At 37.9% G+C, this 22,584-nt stretch overlaps 1 protein-coding gene across 1 annotated transcript in view; it reads left to right on the top strand.

Moving 5' to 3' along the window:
- Positions 1-22,584, top strand: part of DOCK3 (dedicator of cytokinesis 3) — a 183,891-nt gene that overhangs the window by 141,412 nt on the left and 19,895 nt on the right. The window contains exons 30-43 of the mRNA XM_030458632.1: positions 1,379-1,473; positions 2,934-3,009; positions 3,935-4,035; positions 4,284-4,342; positions 5,855-6,003; positions 7,868-7,953; positions 9,706-9,732; positions 9,856-9,951; positions 11,582-11,642; positions 12,109-12,202; positions 12,900-13,048; positions 16,760-16,846; positions 18,806-18,910; positions 22,168-22,309. Coding sequence (XP_030314492.1) covers positions 1,379-1,473; positions 2,934-3,009; positions 3,935-4,035; positions 4,284-4,342; positions 5,855-6,003; positions 7,868-7,953; positions 9,706-9,732; positions 9,856-9,951; positions 11,582-11,642; positions 12,109-12,202; positions 12,900-13,048; positions 16,760-16,846; positions 18,806-18,910; positions 22,168-22,309 — 1,327 coding nt within the window. The remainder of the gene's footprint in view (positions 1-1,378; positions 1,474-2,933; positions 3,010-3,934; positions 4,036-4,283; positions 4,343-5,854; positions 6,004-7,867; positions 7,954-9,705; positions 9,733-9,855; positions 9,952-11,581; positions 11,643-12,108; positions 12,203-12,899; positions 13,049-16,759; positions 16,847-18,805; positions 18,911-22,167; positions 22,310-22,584) is intronic.

The raw sequence follows: 22,584 nt of genomic DNA, 5'->3' as shown, positions 1-22,584 counted from the left end.
ACAAATGAGATGGAGAAACAGTGAGAAATCCTTTCTGAATAGACTTTCAGCTTCTAAATATTTCATGTGCATATAGAGAGGCTGAATAAATCAGGAAGATAAATTTGGGATGATGGAATTCTTACCCCTGGATTTCAGGGTTCTAAGTATCTCAGGTTGGTAGTTATCTGAGGTTACTACCTTTTAGGTAACTTTTTAATTGCTTATAGGAAGATTATTTGGTAAATAATTCATATTAATTTAATGGGTATTTTAAAAAGCTATCTAAATTATAATTCATGTGTCAGACCAATGAAGAGGTTTGTCATTGAACTGGAATTTGTCTTTACAACTGTAAGAACAAACACCTTTATATCTCTGACAATATTAAGGATGTGTTCAGGAGTATTACAGAGGCTGAAGATTTTTATACCCAACTCTTTTCCCAACTACCAGTTGACCTAACAAAATATATTACTTTTTTTTTCCTTCAAATATTGCTGTAGTAGTATTTCCAGTAGTTTTTCTTGCCTGGAAAACCATATTATGTTCACTTACCACTGTTATATCAAGGGAAAAAGGAGAGCAAAAGTCAAGAAGTTTCTGCTGCTTTACCCTTTGCTCACTTGAACCAATATTAATCATCCCCACCTCTAAATTAAGGCATAATGGACAGTTTTAAAGAATCTCTGCACTCCTACTTTCTGTGCTATCTTGATTTTCTGTAGATGAAAAAACAAACAATAAAATCATAGTTTTCAAAGCCAACAACTTGGCATTTTAACCTAGCCATTGTTTTTTATAGACCTAGAGGTGCCGGTAAGGAAAAAAAAACCCAAATATCCTCAGGTTTAGGGAATTATCTGGAAAGCAAATATTCAGCTAAATGTATTTAAGAGATCTTTGTTTTCCTGCATATTGCCAGAAATGGGGTTTTCTGTTACTTTTTCTGAGTGTATGTAGGTGTTCCATTAGGTTTGAGTCTCTGGGGGTTTTGTCAAATTTGTGACATAAAGACAACAAAATTTGGACATACACAGTACAGTAATTAACTGGATGCATAAGTAAATTACTATGATCCCAGTATATCCAAAAATAGCTACAAATTGACACTGTAACTCTAGATGATGAGAGTCATATACAATTAGGAACATAAGGAAGTTTTTCATCTCACTGTAGTTAAGATTTGAAAGACTGCTGCAGCTTCCATGGTGTGCATTAGATGCATGCACAATTATTAGAGCCATTTCCCAATATATGCTGTTCCCTTGCTTTCAGGTGAGTGGCCTTGTGACACAAAGCTCAAGTGGAGCACACTTGGCTTCACTGTTTTATAGTCAAGAAAATAAATTATTCTGCAGCTGCTGGTGATTTTTAAATTCTTTTCCTTATGTGACAGGAGTTCCTCCTGAAGATTTTCTGTGTATTTCGGAACCTGATGAAAATGAGTGTCTTTCCTCGAGACTGGATGGTGATGAGGTTGCTCACTAGCAAGTAAGTGGAGAAACAGATATGAACTGTTGACATTCCATGTCAAAATTTTTTCTCCTTAGCTGGGCAGGTAAAACCTGTGATGCAGTCAGTGTGATCCATCAGACTGAGATGTGTTGATCAGGATGGGAATTCTGGAGTGCTCATCCTCCTTCTCCTGTTATTTTCACACTCTGGAGGTAACCAGGACATTTGTCTGGTTTCTTAAACTATGCACAGGTATCAGAGTTCTGAGTGTGAACCCAAAGCTGAAGTGACTGTCTTGAGGGCAAGAGGGGCACAGCAGCTATGATAACACATGGCAAGGAACAGCTACCTGCACCATGAGGTATTAAGAGACAGGAATTTATGACATTAAATAGCTCCCACTTCTCATAAGAGAGCAGACCCTAGTGATGACACCAAATCTTGACACAGAGAGTTGTTTCTGAATTAAGTTGTCCTACCATTTTAATGCTTAATTTTATATAATTGCCTTGCTTCTGATGGCTAAGTACTACGCTGTTTGAAATGGCAGCAGTGTGTTGAACACAGGGTGGCTGGAATTATTTACTGGTGTACTTACCTAAACTAGCTGTACAATTTCTCCAGACTAAGTGACAACTGGAAGGGTCCCCATTAGAAGAAGAAAGCATGGAAGTTTTCCTGCAGGCTGACTGCTGTGTGCTGAGCTGCACGTCCTGCGAGTTCACAGTGCTAATGAGAAATGAAAGCAGTGCATTTCAGTATTTCATGCACAAAGATTAAATTAATTTCTGTAAAAAAAGAAAAATGCACATGAAAGAGTCATTACCTCAGATGCTGTAGGCTACCTAGTTCCCTTTGGCACAATTTTGCCATAAACCTTCAGATTGATGGGTATGTTTAGCAGTGTTACTGGAAGTAAAGCTTGTGAATAAAAGATGTACTGTTTCTTTTGATGCTATTGTTGTCTTATCCACATGCAGTATATTAATTCCTGAATTTATCACATGCCTGATTTCCTTTCATTAAGATGCATTTAGCCACCTACAAAAAATACCAGGAAGTGCAGCATTGGAAAACCACTTACAAATATGTTGAGTGAAGTGCAAGCCAGGTAAAGGACCATTGTATAGCCAAGAATAATAGCTCAAACTTTTAGTTACTCTTCTCTGGAAGAAAAAAAAAAAAAAAGTATTTTTCTTAAAATAGGAGAAAGTTGAATGAATTACTGAATTTTGCTGGAGGTAGTGTGGCCAAGCCAAGCAAAAAGAGACAGGATTTTAAGTGCTTGAGTAAATTCCAAATTACAATAATGATGAAAATTCTTAATCTTGTATCACAGTAAAGACTGTGTATTAAAACTCAGCAAGAGGGGTAGCTTCTATGCAAATCTAGCAGTGATGGCATGTAAAATCAGCACCACAAACGACTGTATTGTGTAATACTCCACACTGAAATGTTCTGTTTTTGTTCTCTTTTTCTGTTGTTTTTGACTGCAGTATCATAGTTACAACAGTTCAGTACCTGTCATCTGCACTCCATAAGAATTTCACGGAAACGGACTTTGATTTTAAAGTAAGGACTGACCCTGAGACAATGTTATGACATCTTTTAAACTAGCAGTAACAAAGCAGCAAGAGCTGTGCTCCCCATTAGCTGGTTGTATCTGCAGCATTTATGTGAGTATCTGTCAGGAAGATGACCTGAGAAAACAGAAATTTGAATCTTCAGTGGAATTGAGGGGAAGTAGAACAGATGCAGTGAGATCAAATCAAGGAAACAGCCCCTCACAAAGGACCCAGGTATCTCCAGCAGCAGCAGAGCTCATGAAGCATGCTGGCCTCAGATTCATGGCTAACAAAATGTAAAGTCAGGCAGTGTTTTCTCAGCAGTTGGGGTATTCATGATCTCCCTCTCCTACATGCTCTTTTTCTGGCTGTTGACTTAAAACCTGGAGGAACTCAGCTTCTTAGAGGGTGTTTTCACTATGTCTGAAGGAGCTGAAAAGGAGTAACAAGTTCTGTGTTACTAAGGAAAAGCTGTCAGACATATACCTAGGCACATGTACACCCAGCATGACAGCATAAGCCTCATTTCTTTGGGAAAACTGACTAAATTACAGGGCTCTCATTCCTTATATAATCCAGTCTCTTGGTTGGTTGAGGTGTTTTGAGGGATAAAATCTGTTTACCCTACAGAAAAGAACAAATTAAACCCATGCTGAATCACCAAGCTTATTAACTTTTTAATTCTGGTGCAAAGAGGAATGCTTGGTGGCATTACCTTCTGGGGGGCTAATTTTAGTTCCTACCAGGTTTTAAATAATCCATTGGTGTCCTTAAGAGCACAGTATCTCAGTAAGATACATACTGATTAAGTTAGGTCTTAATTAAAAAAAAGAACAGTCTCATTCTACAACAAGGGCATTTATGTCTTCTGCACTTGTTTAAAACTTACTGCTTGTAGTAGAGTGTTTTAAAACTTCCTTCCTGTGTCACAGGTGTGGAATTCTTACTTCAGCCTGGCAGTTTTGTTTATAAACCAGCCAAGTCTCCAGCTAGAAAATGCCACACCAGCTAAGAGGAAGAAAATCCTGGATAAGTACGAATATCTTTTGTTCAGTTCTCAGCCTTTTCTGCCACCTCAAAAATGCTTTTTCTACCACAAGTCCCAGTTATTTAATATGGAACTTGGGATGTGATGATGCTTGGGAAATAAATGAATAGATCTCCTAATTCAGTCGTTTGATAATCTTACATTGACTTAATTGTGAAATGGTTGGGATTTTTACCATCACCACCTTGCTGTTTTTTGTTCCACTAGGCAGTTGTCCATCTCCTCTCTTTCAGATATGGAGATATGAGGGTGATGATGGCGTATGAGCTCTTCAGCATGTGGCAGAACCTGGGTATGTCTCTTCCTTCTCTATCCTAACATCCAAAGCCAAAATAACCCCAGAAGTTCTCTTGGAATTACTTAGAATATAGAATACTTAGTTCCTTTTAAGAGCTGTAAAACCAGGAAGCACTTATATTCTTTCACCAAAAACTCTCTTCTGTACTGTCTCATCACACTTACTTGAAATAACACATCAGTATCTTCTCAAATGTGACAGTGGCAGGGTTTGATTGTTTTAACACACCAGTGGCACTTTTTATGTATTTCCAAGTATAAAATAAACTCTTTCTAATCCCTTCAATTGTGCTGCAGTCAGGTTCATATGGAAATAGACTGTTACTCTCTGACTTTTGTCTAACATATGGCAGTAAAGCAGAAATTTAAATTTTCACAGCTATATACAACTTTATTTTTCTGTAGATGAGCCAAAGCCTAAAATTATCATGATTTAGAATTACAGAATCATTTAGGTTGGAAAACACTCTAAAAATCAAGTTCAACCATAAACCTTATGGTACCAAGTCCACTAACTAATCCATAGCTATGAGAGTAGCTTGATAGTGAAGCCCAGAAGTGGCATTCAGTAAAGCTGCTTTTTTTGTGTCCTCAGGGATCAAGTATCCATAACAAATTCTGTTACTACTTTGAACAGAAACCAATGAAGAGGGAAAAGGAATGAATGATACAAATCAGACTGGATAGCTTAGTAATTGGGCTGCAAGCAATCTATTCAAAATGCCAAATTTGAACATGTTGTAGGAATATAGGTAGGAGTGTTGTTCATGAAAACAAAGACTACAAAAGTATCGTGTTGATAATCAGCTGAATGGGTGCTACCTGTGAAATGCCATGAATAAAAATCACACCATAATCTGTGAGAAAATATGAAAGAATCTTGATAAATTAGAAGCCCATTTTAGGTATGCAGATACAGATATTAACCACTGAAATGTTGTTCCAAAGATGGTTATTTTGATGTATGCTCTGTGCTGCACAGTAAGCTTATCCCAAAAGAGAATGTTAGCAAAAATGCCTTGTGTTTGTGGCTGAGAAGCAATGCAGTTTGATCCTAAGTCAAGGTCAGTTATGCAGTTGAGACTTCCATAGCACTGAGGATGAAGAGCTCTGTAGTTCTCTGAAATCTCATTATATTCTGTTAAATACCATTGTTCTCACCAGCCCTTTCAATTTTTTTTTCCATAACTTGAAGTATTTTTCCCCTATTTAGTATGTTTTAGTTTGGTTATTTTTAACAGTTTTAACTGCTTTGCAAGTAAAATGCACTGACAATTTTTGCTGAAGGCTTTCACAGTAAAACTAAAAATGCTCTTGGAGCCTTTACAAGGAATGATGCAGAGCAAATGTTATTTCAGTCCTTTCTGTAAAAGCATGTGCCTGCTTTCCTACTGTTTTTTATATGTTGTTATATGCATATGTATGTTGTTATTGCAGGGGCTCCTCATTTTCTCAGTGATATATAACAATGGCTTTTATTTAATTAGAGTTGCTCTGTGTTGTGCAGGTGAACATAAGATTCACTTTATTCCTGGAATGATTGGCCCGTTTCTTGGTGTTACGTTTGTTCCACAACCAGAGGTGCAGAACATCATGATCCCCATCTTCCATGACATGATGGACTGGGAGCAGAGAAAGAATGGCAACTTCAAACAGGTGAAGTCACTCCCCAAGCAGCTGCAGGATTCTTTTTTATTTTCTACTGTCTATCTGCAGTTTCCAGCTGGAACAAGGAGTTTGTATCCATTGGTCCACTTCTGATCATGAAGATTGTCATGTAAACATATAAACATAGAAAATTTGAAGTATAACTCTCAAAATGATTACCAGACTACCAAGATTATTTAAACAGTGCACTTCACAGCAAGCTGCATTCCCCATGAACACAGAGGAGTGATGTGCTCATCACACCAGAGAGAGAAAAGTATTTTGGTAGTGCTGGGCTCTTGCTGCTCCCATTGGTTTCACTTAGACTATCAGTCAACCACTAAATGGGTCAGATTGAGAACCAAAAATGGGGATGTACAGATCACAAGTACCTGCATGCATTTTCAAGTTTTGGGTCTTGTCTATACTTTTTGTATCAAGATGAAATCTTCATAATCTTCATTTAATTTTTATATTCAGTAATGTATTCTAAACTAGAGCTCCACTAGTATTTCTTAAATTACCTGTGAAGCAAATTCTCGTATATACTGTTATTTTCTAAGATTAAAGACAGAATAATCAACTGTATTGATGAGAATGACGTAAAGAGCACAACCTGTGTTAAACCTTATTAACAACAGTTCCTGGAACCAGGAAGTTTTTTCTTGTCCAGTATAATGCTAGGTAGGTGGACATGTGCATTACTGCTTTCTGTCACTGTACATTACAAGCAAAAAGAGGGTAGTTTTTTGTAGTTTTTGCCTTCTCTTTACTTTTTGAATACTGAAATGCTTATTAAAAAATATAAAGAAACTGGAAATTAATTAACAAGCCCTTTTTAGGGTCTTTAGGTAAACTGACCTCTTCCCAAGGTCATCATTCCAGTGATACTATGTAACAGCCCAGCCTTATAGATGGACTAAACCAGGTCTTCCTTTAATGATTTCAGTAACAAGAGCACCAACTCCATTTGAATGTCTCTGCCAAATTGATTTGCTTTTCCTTCTCATCTTTACTTGCTTTGCAATTTGGCAGCTGAAGAACATCGGGAAACTCAGCCTAAGCTTCTCTTTAAATAAAACCAAGTCTTTTTTTCTACAGACTGTTTCAACCTTTAGGAACCTCTGCCTTCATCAGTACTGGAAGTATGTTTTCTTCCCAGACCAGATTTCCCAGACCATGTCAAATTGTTTTGTTTAGTGTTAGATAAACTTATTTCTGCACAACTGTCTGGGAATATCCGATATCAGACTCGTAATAGGATGTATTAGACTTCGTTAAACATATTCAAAACCTTCGTAATGGAAGAGAAACAATGATGTTGTGGCTCTTTATGTAAGTGTGAAAAGAAAATGCATCCTATAATCATAGACAGGCTTGGCAAAACTGGGTTTAGTAAACAAATAATCTTCCAATCTAATGATATCTGGATGACTGGAAATCCATTACCTGTGGGCAAAACCATCAGAGCAGACCATGGCAATCATGCCATGAATTAGTTTTTCTGTGTAGATATTCTGCTAGAGTACAGGGTATAGTTTATCTTATACACTGGTTCACAAGAAGTGGGTCTGAGTGAATTTATTTGATAACAGAATAAACTTCAGAAATTCCTGTGAAGAAGTAGTGGTGAACTCCCCTGGTCATTTAGACCCTGATAAGCAAAAGGATATTTTAGTTTTAGTCCTCCTATTCCACTGAAAAATGAGAAAAGTGTTTCCTTTTAACTGAGGCACAGAGAAAAAAAACAACTGCACATAGAAGAGGGCAGCCCCACCACATGTGAAATAAAATATTCTTCCAGACTTCCTGGTCCTCAGAACTGGTCTGCCACATGAACAGCTAATTTGTAACCAATTGCTTCTTCACCCAGGTGGAAGCTGAGCTGATCGACAAGCTGGACAGCCTGGTATCTGAGGGAAAAGGTGATGAGAACTACAGGGAACTCTTCAGCTTGCTGTAAGCTCTGCCAGTTTCTGCTCACTCTGTTTTGTGCAGGGTCATTGAAAGAGTCAAAGTGATTGTGCAGCTGCAGTTATGGTGTTGATCTCCAGGGCAAGCAGGAAAGGGCTTTCTGGCAGGGTCTCATTACATGGCTCAGCAAAACAGAAATCTGTTGCTCGAATTCTGAAAAGAATATAAAAACCTCACCTTTTTGTCTTCTTTCTGTGAACTCCAATACAAGGCTGCACAGGTAAGAAGTTACCCTCCCAGCAAAAGTGATTCACTAGAGGAGCCAGTGCCTGTCTTTCCATGTAGCAGTAAGTGAAATCACAGCCTCTGGACTGTTTGGAGAGCGGTGCTCTCTAGCAAGTCAGGCCTTGTTAGAAAATAAGAAATTTTTTTCCTCAGTGTTTGGCTTTGCTTCTTCCAATTTCTGAAGGCTGTGTTTTGGCTGGCTCAACAATTGTCTGTTGCTTCCTCCAGAGTCATCATGACACAGCATTTGCACTCCTTTTCATAGCAAAAAGTTCCACTTGTCAGGATTAACCTACAGTCTTGGCATCTGACTTTCCACAGTGATCTGTTGGTTACTGTTGTCTCTCCAAATTTAATTTCCAGTGATCCCAGTTTATCTCAAGAAGACTTATTTTAAATGCTGAAAGTCCCCAGCAATTAACCCTAAATATTTTCATATTCCAGTTATCCATAATGCTCATCAGCAGAATTTTACCTATATATTCCAGACAATTCTATGTAGCAAGCTGGCAGTTTGAAGGATAAACCTTTGCTTCATTAGAACCAATACTTGTATTTATGAATTTACTATTGCACATATGTTTATCTTCAAACTAGATAAGCCTGCCCATTGTGTCAGCTTATTCTTAGGAAGCATATAAAGGTATTCAGTTTTAATTTGTGTACAGTCAGCCATGGGAAATCTGGCACTTTATATGTGCAGATAACAAGTCTATTTCATTTGTTACCCAAAATGTTAGGGATTCAAGGACTGTAGCTTGTTGCTTATTTTCAGATGATAATAACTGGATGTATCACCAAGGAACAACCCGGAACTCAGCAACCTTTCTGTTTATATTTGCAACTGCTGTTTCTGAGAAGGATGTGAACTTTAAGAGAACAATTTTGCAGTTCCTCCAAGTTAATAAATGTTGTGTGAAATAAACAGCTGACCCTAAATTCTGCTGTCTCACCCATGCTGCCAAAATGTGAATTGGCTCCTTCAGCTGGAAATCATCCCTGTACAGGAGAGTTTGCCTCTTCTGAGGACATGCCTTACCCAACAGAATTTATTTCCTCTGGCCAGGAACAGAAGTGGCAAGTTCTTTGACCAGAGGTCCAGTTGCAGGAAATTAGCATGTAAATCTGTTGTCCTTTTTTTCACTTCTTAACTGTGATTTTCAGTGTTGCCTTCTCTCATCCTTCAGTGAGCTGCTCACACTCTGTTGAACTGAGCAGGACCAGATTGCCTTCATTTACAGTTTAAATAAACTGTAATTCAAGGCTGGTTGGTTAGTTGCTGATTAGAGATGAAAATTTATATAGGAATGAGCAAAGAAGATGTATTTACAGAGGGTTAACATTCCCAACTTCTGGCTGTTAGCAGTATTTAAGCTATAAATAATGTGGGAATCAACTGTTGCCCTAAGCATTGCTTTTTTTCCTGTGTTTTGAAGGGCAGTGTAAAGATATTTTTCCTTCTCTTCTCAATTCTGTAATTTCCTTGTCTTTGCTTCATGCTGCCTGGACTAGAACCCAGCTCTTTGGGCCTTATCCCAGGTAAGATAGTAACTCTATGGATTATTTTTTTTATGAGGGAGAAACCAAGCTGTCCACAGTGTCTGCATGTACACTATGCCATTTCCCTGTAAGCCTCACCTCTTTTTTTCCATCTCCAAACAGTTTGCTGGAGAAGATTGAGCAGGAAACGTGGCGGGAGACTGGGATCTCTTTTGTTACATCAGTTACTCGTCTCATGGAGCGGCTGCTTGACTACAGGTACCTGACAACAGCAGTAATTTATCCTAAGTATAACTGTGTAAAGAGGTAGTACCAAACTCCTTTTCTACAGGGAATATTTTTATTTATCAAGCTGGCTTGCCTCACTGACACCAAGTATTCTGTAAGCAAGATCCTAACTCCTTGCTGCTGGGTTCTGAGCAAAAATCCTAAGTCATCATCTCTAGAGTCCTAATTATCATTCTTGTGTGCTTGTTATTAGTAACAGAAAAGATAAAGAATTTTTTTAGTTCTTACTTTTATACTAAGGTTTAGTCAGGTTGCTAAAGGATTATTTTTTTCTGTCATTTAAATTACCTCACCTAATTCAGCAAAACAGATGCTACATGCAGGAGAGGTCTCAAAAGCCTTGCTGACCCTGGTGTGCTGAATGCCTCATCTAGACATGCAGAGTTGGAAAACTTCTTATCCAGGGAAAGTCTGACATGTCAGCTGGTGACACGTGCAAGACTACACTAAATATTAGGCCTCCTCTGTTTAGTTTTAAGATGAAGTTTGATTCAGTTACAAGAAAATATTTTAACTACATATATATAGATACACATAAACAGAGTGAGTTGATTTTATGGAATGACAGACTGTTTGAAATGACACAGAAATTAAGTATTTCTTTCTCTAGCCTGCTGACAAGTTTTCATATAGTTTCTTCTGCTGCTGCTGCTGCTCATTATAGGTGAAAACATGTGACCAGGGTGGGTATTCTGCAATCCCAGTACTTTTATGTGCCTTTTAGTTCACTTTTTAATATCCTCACCACTTTGATCCAATCTCCTGGGTTTTTTTAATAATTGAAATTTGCTGTCAACACAACTTTGATGCACCAGTATATATTTTCATGCTTAATTGAGGAACAGATAGCAGGTTTTAATTAGCTTTAATACACAGCATATGTGTTCCCAATTTACATCATTCCCAGAATAGAAGAGGGAACTGCACTGGGATTTGAAGACACACAGGCATCTGCTGGGAGTCTTGCTGCCTGGGAGCTGGCAGGGAAGTTCTCAAGACAGTTTGCTGCATCACTGCTTCAGAAATTTTGTTTCTTTCACGTGACTTTCTCTAGATTAGTAATTTCTTAAGGCTTTTTTTTGTACTGCTTGAATCGGAATAACCCTGAAATATTCCAGAAACTAAAGATAATTTTTGTATTTTAACCCACCTATGAAAAAGTTAGTAATCAGTCTAAATTACTTGGGTCCTGTCTTACAGCATGCCAACACTACTTTGGATAGCTGAATTTATGAAAGCTAATCCTTTGACTAGGAAACCACTAAACATTTACATCTAGAGAAATAATAGTTTTTAACTTTTATAGCAGATCAATCTTTCAGATTTTTTTGGCCAACATTGTCTGACTTTTGTTCAGATTCCTGTAAGAAGTGAAGCAGCAGTCATTTCAGGGTCTTGTTCTCAGATGCAGACATGCAAGACACTCAGTTTTCCTATCATTTAAGCCATAAAATAAAAATTTTTCTTGGAGGAACTTTATACAATATATGATTAGCTCTTGTTTTTGATCCAAGAACACTCTGGAGGATAAGAGCTTCAGATTTATTTTAAAAGGACTTTTTTTGCAGATGTGTATTTCAACATTGCTCTACTTTCTTAGGGACTGCATGAAAGGAGATGAAACAGAAAACAAGAAAATTGGCTGCACTGTTAACCTTATGGTAAAGATGTTTCCTTTATCTCTTTGTGATACTGTGCAATGTTACTGAAACTGGGATGGGAGTCTGTGTCAGGCAAGTGCAGTTTCAGAATCCGAGCAAGGGGATGACCAAACAGAACAGGAGCTGGGGAGGATCTCCTGGAGATCTCTTGTCCAAAGCTCTGCTTAAAGCAGAACCAAACAGGTCAGGTTCCTCAGGGCCTTGGTCAGATGTGTTCTGAGTATCCCTGTGACTGAGGTTCTACAACCTCTCTTGCCTTTTCATTCAGTATTTACCTTCATTTTATTTAAAAAATCATAACATGATAAAATTAGTGGGTTACATCAGTGTGAATGGGAAAAGGTAATTTCTTTAATATTAGCATGTTCTGTTTTCAATACCTCTATACATACACAGGTGTTATGGATTGTCTTGAATGAAGGAGTCCCAGTAGCAATAACTAACAACTTTCTCTTTTCTCTCACAGAATTTCTATAAATCTGAAATTAACAAGGAAGAGATGTACATCCGCTATATCCACAAGCTGTGTGACATGCACTTACAGGCTGAGAACTACACAGGTCAGTAAGATATCACATGGGGTCTCCTTGAAATCCTGGTGGAAGTTTTTGACTCTTTCCATGCTGTACTCTTAACATCTAATTCATTCTTTTGGAATGAAATTGTATGAATCAGTTATGGCAGTTGGGAAGATAAGAAGCAGAGGGCAGATCATTCCCTCCAGTCAATTATTGTGTGTCTGTGCCCACACAACCTTGTGACTATTTCATTACACTCTGAGTTTTACACTGAAGTGTTCTTTGAAGATTATTGAAAAAAAATCATAACAGAGGAGTCAAATTTAGAGGAAGATTAAAATCACAAACCCCCCATTATGTTATTATTTGCCATATTTCTTTGCACTGTAGTATTTAGGGAGCACTTGGAAAATGTAGATACTAATTTGGTGTTCAAGCTCTGTTTGAAGCTGCAAGCCACAAATTAATTATATATCTAAGTATCTGACCATGTGTTTAAATCATGTAAAAAGAAACCTGACAGATGTGTACCTAAAGATAAGGTTCAAAGGAAACACTTTGTGCTGCTATTTTAATTAACTGATTTAATGACATCTGTGACTTCAGAATTCTTTCTCAATTAAGAATCAGAAATTCCATACTGTTTTAGAAGCAGGTCTAGTGACCTTTCAACCTACGGATTGAAATACCCTATGGGTATTTATTTGTTGTCATTGATTCAGTGTTCAATTTCCAACAGAGGCTGCATTTACTTTGCTTTTGTACTGTGAGTTGCTTCAATGGGAGGACAGACCTCTGAGAGAGTTCCTGCATTATCCATCTCAGTCAGAGTGGCAACGTAAGGAAGGTCTGTGCCGTAAGATTATCCATTACTTCAACAAAGGGAAGGTATGCCAACTTCTTCTCTCTTCCAGCAGCTTCCTTCCCTTTCCTGACTTACTTAGGGCTTGCAAGCCCAACATCTCAGTTCAGTTCTCTGCAAGGAAATTTGTATCTAAGTTTTACAACTTAGCAGATTGCTTCTTGACTGTCTGGACAAAAAATCAGATCAGAAAATGGATGTGTGTATTTCCCTAGGCAGAACATTTGGAATTAGATTAGGCAGGCCAACTGGGAAACCACCAAAACATTTTTATACCTTCTAACTAAACTCTGGGTCTCCTGCATGTCACAGAGCTCTACGAATGCCAGTTCTTTAGCTTCTGGGGAGTGGGGTTGCATTTTGTAGCTCTGTGCAAATTGCTGTGCTGTGATTCACCTTGGGGCTTGTTTTGTTTCTAACCTACAGAAGTAAATGGCAGGCAGTGCACCTTATTAAAAAATATTTGAGTTTTTCCAGTGTCACTGCTATTTTAAAGTGGTTTTCAATTAAAATGCAGTTCCATCCATTGCACCAGAAGAAAGTATGTTTCAATTTCACATATTGGGTATGTTTTTTATACAATAATTCTGGTTTTAATTACTGCAGACATAGGTGTTATTGTCCCTTGTGTCATTTCAGGAGTGTTTCAGAGGTGAACCTTAAAAATGATATCATCTGCCAGAATACTTTCAAATTTTTCCCTTCTCTAGAAAATTTCCCACAGCTTATCTTATAGAAAGATAATGTCTGTGCACCTAGGGGTAGGTTTTGACTGTGAGAGCAATGACAGGGGCATTAAATACAAGTGTGATTTTGTTCATATGGGGTTGCCTTTCCAGATAATTCTTTCCTTGCCCTGATAACAAAGCTGCAAATGGCAGGGAGAGTTCTACAGAACCTGTAAAAGGCAGGGAGAGTTCTGTGTGTAGGAAGAAGTGGCCTATTTATGAAGAAGTGATTAAGAATTTTTTTTTGCCATGATTTTTTAAACAATACTGCAGATGGGTCTCTTTTTTTTCATGTTTTCAGACTGCACTTAAATAATTACTGATGTACTGCCTTCCTTGTGCAAATACTGCAGTATTGTACTGTCTGACAAGAGAAAAGATGATCCAGAGACTGTGTCAAACTAGTGAGCCTGTATTTTTATAAAACCAGGCAATCCATATAAGCACTGAAGGGGAGTAAAAACTTGATGGATGCAATTTTGCTTTAAAACCCTTAACAGATTATAGTGTTAACCTCTTGAGGTTTCTTCCTCACTGGATATTTTTTGAGTTGACTTTATGTGTTTTAATCCTCCTTTATTATAAATGGTAGCTGAATGACTAAATAATCCACTTAAGCAGTGGCTATGTCACTCAAACTGGGGAAGTGAAAAATGCTGAGAAGCCAAATCCTGCTGCTTTTCAGCACTCCCTCTGTCGCTGAGTAACAGGGAGTATCTCCGGGAATGGAAGAAACTTGTTTCCCTCAACTTACATCTGATATTTTCTTTCTACACTATCCTGAGATACAGTCCCTCCTCTGCTCCTGAACAGTGAAATTTGTTCTGTGTCCTTCAGTAACTTTTCTGGTTAAGTTCCTCAGGCTGCTCCTGGCATCTTAGACTAAGTAGGAGGGTCAAAGCAGCATGAAAAGGGTGTGAAACGGGAAATGGGAAAAATTTTCAGCACAGGAACACAGGACTATGGCCACAAGGCTTCTGACATATCAGATCTTTACATTGTGAAGATGGTACTAATGTCACAGATTTTAAAACTAAGGATCCTGCAGACTGATGCCCACTTATTCTCTTTCCCTTTCAAATATCTGCAAACTCTTTTCTACTGAAGAAGTCACCCGTATATTGCATTTCCTTTGCTTCTCTATCTCATCCTCTATCTACAGAATATTCAGCTGGTACAGTAGAATTGCTTTGTGTGAAAATCCAACTGAAACAGAGAAGGCCTGAGTTAGGATGACAGGAACAATATCAGGGTACATCTGTAAAGAGAAATGAGATGTGGTTATAAGATGTGATCTGGAAAAATCATGTGGGCTTTAGCCACAGAAACCATTTGGAAATGAGCCCCTTCTCATACTCTGTGTGACAAAAGCTATTTATTCCTGGCCAGATATTTTGATACCAGATATTTTATTAGATACTTTCTTGTTTTCTAAAGTAAATGTAGATCAGATAAATCCTGAAAATCTATGTGTAATATCTCTGTAGAGAATGCTGAAACCTAAACAATAGCACAGTGGTGTCTGTGTTTGCACTTCACTGGCCAGTGCCATTGACCCCAACTCAGTGCATCAGTTTGTTTGTCACGGACTTGGACAACCCACAGCAAAAATCTTGTTACATTGAGATCACAAAAACCTGACTAATATTCTGAGTAGTCAAGTAACTGATCTTTTAGTTAATTTCTTGTGGTATGTAGTTCATTTATCTAAATAAATCTCAGGCTTCTCATAATTCCAAACTACTAACACTATCATTCTGAATGAATCTTTTATTTAGAAAGTTCTTCTGCAAGTTTTTGTAATTAACTGAAGCTAAAGAGATGTAGGATCATTATTTCTGCATTTTTAATTCTTAAAACTATACCGTATTTTAATAAAAAAGTTCTTACACTGACTAGTTTTGCTTTTGGGAGAAAAAAACTTTGCTGATATTAAGGATGAGAGAACAGACACCACAAATAGAAGTGCATAAAGGGAAGCATTGTACTGTACCTATTGCACTTCAAGTGAAGGTACATGTAACCAGAAAATATTTCCATATGAAGTCCAAGCATGTTATTTAATTATTCTTACCAATACTTTACAATATTGCCATTAATACTTAAGGTGACAGTCTGAGAAGTTAATTTTGTTTTCACTAAAACAGGGTCCCAGTTAAAATAACTGGCAAGTTAGCCCAGTAAAGCCTAAAAGTTAATCCAGTAAAGACTCACCTGAGATGCTGGTGTTCTAGACCCTTTACCTAAGTATGGTAACAACAGTCATTCCCCCAGAAGCCTTCCAGTCACCACAGGTAAAAGAGAGATTTCAGTTCAAGGGTGTAGAAATGAGAGCTCTAAAAAGCTGAGTGAGGTAACAGGAGAATCTGTCTGTTAACGCAGGCATGCCCAAACTCAGTCTCTTTCTTCCTTACTTTGATGTGCTAAAAAAGATTTATTGTATACAGACTGTAAGTTGAAGAAAAGAATTTTGCTTTCAGTTCTGACTATGGATCTATTCACTCAGTGCAATAATGCAGGTCAGTTCTGAGGACTTTTTGTCTCACTACTTGAATGTTTTACCATTCCTTGACAATTTTATGCATTCAGTAGGAAGCAGCAGCTGTGAGAAGGGGAGCACTTAGCTGGGGAGCTAAGCCCTCACTCCTTTACTCCAGGGAGTTTTAGTGCAGAAAGCAAAGGAGATAATGGGAGTGGGCCCAAGAGGTGTGTAACAAAATGACAAATTGTTGAAGTTCTATTACCTTTCTCCAAATAAGTTCCCAGTCTCATGAGTGAACTGTCAGTAACAAGCAGTATGTGTGTGTGATTTCAGTGGATCATCTGCCTCTATTTCCATCTTGAAGGAATTAATCTGATATTTAATGGAAACTGTTTCATCACGTATTATTTTCACATTTATTATCTGGCATTTTATACCAAATGAATTCCCAAAATTCCGTATTTCTCTCAGCTGAGTTGGCAGTATTGTTCTGTTTGCTGTGAGTGTGATTTGCTTTGGTTTCACAGAGCTGGGAGTATGGAATCCCACTGTGCAGAGAACTGGCCATACAGTATGAAAGTCTCTACGATTATCAGAGCCTCAGCTGGATTCGGGTAAGAAGCAGCAGCTCCTCTGCTTCTGGACTCTCGTGTCATTCCCCTGTGAATTTTGCTCTCTTGACAGAACATTACGAATATTAAACAAAACTGTATTCCCTACACAGCTCCATGCATTATTACAGTGACTCCTTTCCCTTGATTCATTTTGATGACTTTTTACGTCCACTGAAGTAATTCCTAACTCTGCCAGCAGTAAAACCCCATGAGTATATGGAGACAGCACACACATAGGAGCTGGAGTTACTACTGCAATTGAATATTTATATATTTTTTCATAAAATTTTTTATTTAAAAGAATTATATATTGGTATTCCATTTTAATTAAAAAAAAATAAAAAATCAAGGACAGCTTGTGTCCCAATTGCCATAAAAGAAACAAGAGAAAAAAGAATGGAGAAGGCATTTATGGCATGTTTGTCAATTTACAAGAGTCTGGTCCTCTGGTAAAGCCAAACACGTGATGCAGTGTCATGCTGTAACCAGAATAAGTCAGAGTTCTGGTTATTATTTAAAAGCCTTGTAAGTGTGAGAACAGTTAATCTGCTTTTCTTCACTGGGGCAGCATGTATATATTCAAATTTCAGATTTATGCTATGTGGATATATACTTATGCACAGTGGTTTAAGTTTTTTTTAATAAAAAGCCAAATTTATTCTCATGAGAAGATATCTGTATAACTAGGTCTCATGAAGGACACTTCCGAAGAACCTGTTTTCTTCAAAGATGCCCTAAAGAGTCTATGGGTGACCATTTCACTTGTGCACTTGTTTATTGTAGATATTTGAAATAGAGCAGTGTGAAAATGTATCCTGATGTACAGGATATAGATTGGTTAAGTAATCATGAATGATGAGCAAACAAACTTTATTAAAACTTAGTCAAGCTGTGCATCAAGACTTTCTTTCCTAAAGCATCAGTAAACTTGCTACTCTTGCTGCCTCTTCCTTCTGTGGATTTAATCAGCTGGGAGGTGAAGAGCACTTCAGCTGATCAGTATAACCAATTCACCTGGTCCTTTTGCTCACTTTTGCATGATCTGTTTTCTCTAAATCAGTCCCTAAATCTGTGTTGACCTGAACTGACCTGAGTTTCTCCACTCTAAAGAGTTTTCCTCTGTGCCATTCACCTCATTCAGTGCATTCCTTTATTCTTCGTGCACTGACTTTGGAACCCTCTCCATTTTAGAAAAGGAGTTAATATGTGTGGGAAGCAAGAACAAAACCTCGATGCAATTGCTAAGTCAGAGCTGCTGTTGGGGTTCCCTGCAGTGGAAGCAATGATGTCAAACTGATTCTCCTCCTTCAAAAGCTATCTTTTTGCTGTAGTGAAATTCCTCTGAGCTTTTCAGCTGAGATTCAGTTTGACACAGCATCTTGAAATCCCACTCAATATGAATGCTAGCACAGAGCCACAAAACTAATAACAGAAACCAGAGAAAGTCTCTTACTTTTTTCAAACCCCTTTTTTCTTCCATCTTAAGCCTACTGGTGCACAGAGCTGTAGAAAATTTAATTTTGTTTCATCCTTTTTCATGCCCCTCAACTCAATTAAGGCAAACCCAGCTGAATTGATACAATTTTCCAGATAGTGATATAGGTCTTGAGCCGTAGGAGAGAACAGGACACTGTGAACCAAGCAACATAGATCTTAATCTCAGCTTTGCCATTAATTCTGCAATGCAAAGCAAATTACATGCAAGACTTATTTAATTTAAAATAAGACAAACCAGAAAAACTTTTTTATGTCATCTCCAAAAATGTAAAATGAGGATGATGATACAGTCTGTTTCACCACAAAGACTATTCAATTAATAAGCTTTACCTTTAAAAGAATTTCAGTCATTTCATAAAAAATCGTGGGGGCAAAAGAGTAAGAGGGGTTTTTTAATGTGAGATTCTAATGTTTTAAATGCAGCTTAAAGAATCTGATAGCAGCTGTTGTTTTCCTCCACAGAAAATGGAAGCTACATATTATGATAACATCATGGAACAGCAGCGCTTAGAACCTGAGTTTTTCAGAGTTGGTTTTTATGGTCAGAAATTCCCATTTTTCCTGCGGGTAAGCCAGACTTATACAAAATATAACAAAGTGACCAGGCTGAATAGAAGTTAAAGCTTTGTACTTTGTTCTGGAGATATGACATCTGCCATTCAGCTCATTTCTTTATATCTGCACATGTAGAAGCTGCTTTCTGGCTGAACTGAAGGATGTGGTCCATTGGGAATGTTCATAGGAACAGAGATGAGAAATTTGACTCATGCCTATGTGTATTTCTGTCAGTCTGCAGATGCAGCACAAATTGCCTGTATATTAAGCAGATTGCTGTACTGCAGCAACGTTGGGTCATTACTCAACTAATTTTCATCATCTCAAATTACCACACTTTAAAAAGTCTCACATGACAGAATGATTCTAATACCAGCCTGATGACTCTCTTGTGCTATCTACAACCAAAAATTTCCTCTCTCTTCAACAAAAAGCCTAACAGCTTCTTTGGACATGTCCTCACTTTGAACTTGCTGTCTGCTGGTGTACACAGGGTCTGCAAGCCATCTAAAAAGTTATCTTCTTTTCCTAATGAGGAGTCAGACTTGAAATGGCTATTTCTTCATGCAATGTCTTGTTGCTAGTTCAGAGCAAGGAAGAAATAGAATCTGACAGTTGCTCTAAGAGCTATCTGAAAATTGATGGCAGATGCCATCTAGTTTGACAGGACAAGCTAACTTGAAGAGTGCTTTCAAGGACTGGAGGTACATGTTTGGTGTTCTCATTAAAGAAATGGTTTTACTCGAGATGGCACCACTCCTGAGTTACACAGTAAGGAGCCACAAAAAGCCACACTGTGTATGCTTTTGAAAACTGCACTCTTAAATTTCCCTTTCATTACTAAGTTGTTGGGGTTTTTAACTAGGATTTAAACACTGGTGTTTAATTAGTCTTTTAATGGAATCATGAAGGGGAGGAAAGCCAAGTTGGAATTAATTGAGGTGACAATACCAGTGGGTAGAGGGTGGCTTCATGTTATTCTAGGTGAGGTTGAGCATTGCCATAATGTAGCAGCCTGGCTCAGCATGCAGAACACACCTGCAAAGGAAGCTGAGGAAATAAGAAGTGTTGCAGTATGAAGCTGTAGCTAACCTTTCATAAAGATGTCCAGAGAAAACTGACAATTTCTTTTTTATATATCTAATAACAGATGTTTCAGAAAATTAATGACAACAAAGTCATTATGACACATAAGCCTTCTTACATTTGAAGTTCTAGCAGTGAATCTAGCTTGGCTTATATTATGGACCTGCAGTTTTATCTTGGTTCCTGCACAGCTTAACACTGCACGAGTTTTCAGTGCACAGCACTTATGCTTTGTGAAATGGTGTAACAATATGGATACTTGGCTGGGGACAACAGCAAACATGAGCACACATAATTATAATCCTTGTTAATTCTGCCATTCTGTTTGGTAACAGTACTTCTGATAGCAGATCACTAAAGCAGCAATCTCATTAAAAGTCATCCTCCTCCCTTCTCTAATGACCCATAATACAGCATACACACTGTGAAGCACAGACTAAGCCCATCAGCAATCACATCAGTGTGGATCTCACTGCAAAGAAACTGGAAGTATCTGTTCCAGAGAAGAAAAAGATTTACATAGATTTAAAATATTCAAATGGATATGGGACTGATTTTAAGTGATCAAATAACTCCATGCCCTTCTCTCATTTTTCTATTGATGTATAGCTTGAGATATAAAATAAGCACTTCAGTGTCCTTGATTTTTAAGATACTTTGTCTAGAAGAGTCTATATATTATATTTAGCTTTGAAGTATTTTCAGGGCATCATTTTTAAAATCACAGCAACTATTTATAGGATTACAGTTTTCTGGATTGCTAAACCAAAAGCTAAGATAGTGAATGCAGTTAAGTGTGATGAAGAGATTCACCTTCAAACATGGACTCACTCAAATTTAATCATAGCTGCAAAGTTTGGGCATTACAGACTGAACTGTCAAGATTCATGGTGCAGTTTTTCTCCCAGTTGGTTGGTTGCTGTGACTGATGCATACAAAATGACTTGTCACAGCTGGAACAGGAGATCTGTTTCAGGAAGTTGAAATGCAAAGCCAGAGATAACTGCACTGCTTGGCTGAATTTTATGATCAGGTTTCACTGATTTTGCTGCAAGATCAAGAACTGCTTGGCCACAACCTTTTTCCAGAACAATTAACAAAACTTTATTGCATGTATTGCAGCTTGTAAATGCAAGAATTACAAGGGGAGGAACTGTTCTTGTTTGCTGGGGTTCTTCGTTTTATGAAGGGGAAAGATTTCTGTGTACTTCTAGTTACTGCTATCTGTGTAAGAGCTAAAGCTACCAGAAACATAGAATTTGTCTGTTCTGACTGGTCTTGCATCATCATAACTGGGTTTTGTAGTAATACAATCAAGACCCTGCAACACAATCTTTATGACACTGAGGACTTTAGAAATCCTGTCTCTTGCAGTTCAGAGTTTGATATGAACTCTGCACAAGTTGTTTACTGCCTCAAGACATATCTAAATGTGAGCTTTCCATCCATTACTAACAGAAACAATTTTGTTCATCAAGAGGAAAGTGCTTTTAGGGCTGAAGGGAGTTTGCTAAGTGGCCACTGAGAATTCTTGGTGAGGCTTTTCCATATTCCCTCCTACTGACAGGGGAGTTCCTGAGGATGTGGTGTTCTACATGATCAGAGGTGGATTGTGTGGCTATGACAATACAGGAATGATTATTGAGTGATTTTTGTGAGCAGTTTGTTATGACTTCTCTCTAAGGATTACTGAGAAAGTGATAAACATACATCTCCCTCTGCTCTATAAAATCCTCAGGACTTTTATCCATCTGGTGTAAATTGTATTTGACACAGCTTCCCTACTGCAGAACAGCCAAGCTGGGGAATTAGTCTCAAGTTTTGATTGGTGTGCTTCACTATAGATCAATTAGAAAACAGTCCCTTGTCAGCTATCTGAAAAGCAAATCAGAAGAATCAGTGGGACTGAATGCTACGTGTGTAGGGATCACAGGCATCCTTCTTTTGAGAGACCAGTGGAATAGTCTGCTTATTCATCACTTCTTGACAACATACACTGTAAAGATAAAATAAGGAAGGAATAAAATATATTAGATGTGTTAAATGTGCATTTTGCTCTCACATTAGCATATTGACACTGGCATTTATCTTTGGTTTTAAAGCAGTAAAATTTAAAGTGAGAGAAATGTGACTGAATTTAACTTACTCTTAAGGAGACTAATTTATGCTTGTTGCTCTTGCAGAACAAAGAGTATGTATGTCGGGGCCACGACTATGAGAGGCTGGAAGCCTTCCAGCAGAGGATGCTGAGTGAGTTCCCACAAGCCATTGCAATGCAGCATCCAAACCACCCAGATGACTCTATATTGCAGTGTGATGCCCAGTGTATCCTTCAGTGAAAGGGCACATTATGATTAGAGAACAACTGTGGTAAAAGGCACTGAAAAGCTCATCAACACAGACACCTCAGTTCCTACGTGTTTCAGGTAGAGATGGGTATGGACAAACCATACACCTGTCTGCCATAGAGATCAGCTGGTTTGTTGTGCCATGTGTTGTTGGGGAGAACTGTCACTTTTTATTCAAGGAGTAATGCAGGACATATTCCATGTGTAAAGGCTATAGCTGTGCTTGGTCACATCCATGTTTAACCTTTCCCA

Source organism: Calypte anna, chromosome 12, assembly GCF_003957555.1.
Source record: "Calypte anna isolate BGI_N300 chromosome 12, bCalAnn1_v1.p, whole genome shotgun sequence".
In the NCBI taxonomy this organism is placed as follows: Eukaryota; Metazoa; Chordata; class Aves; order Apodiformes; family Trochilidae; genus Calypte; species Calypte anna.
This window is presented reverse-complemented; position numbering and strand designations above follow the sequence as displayed.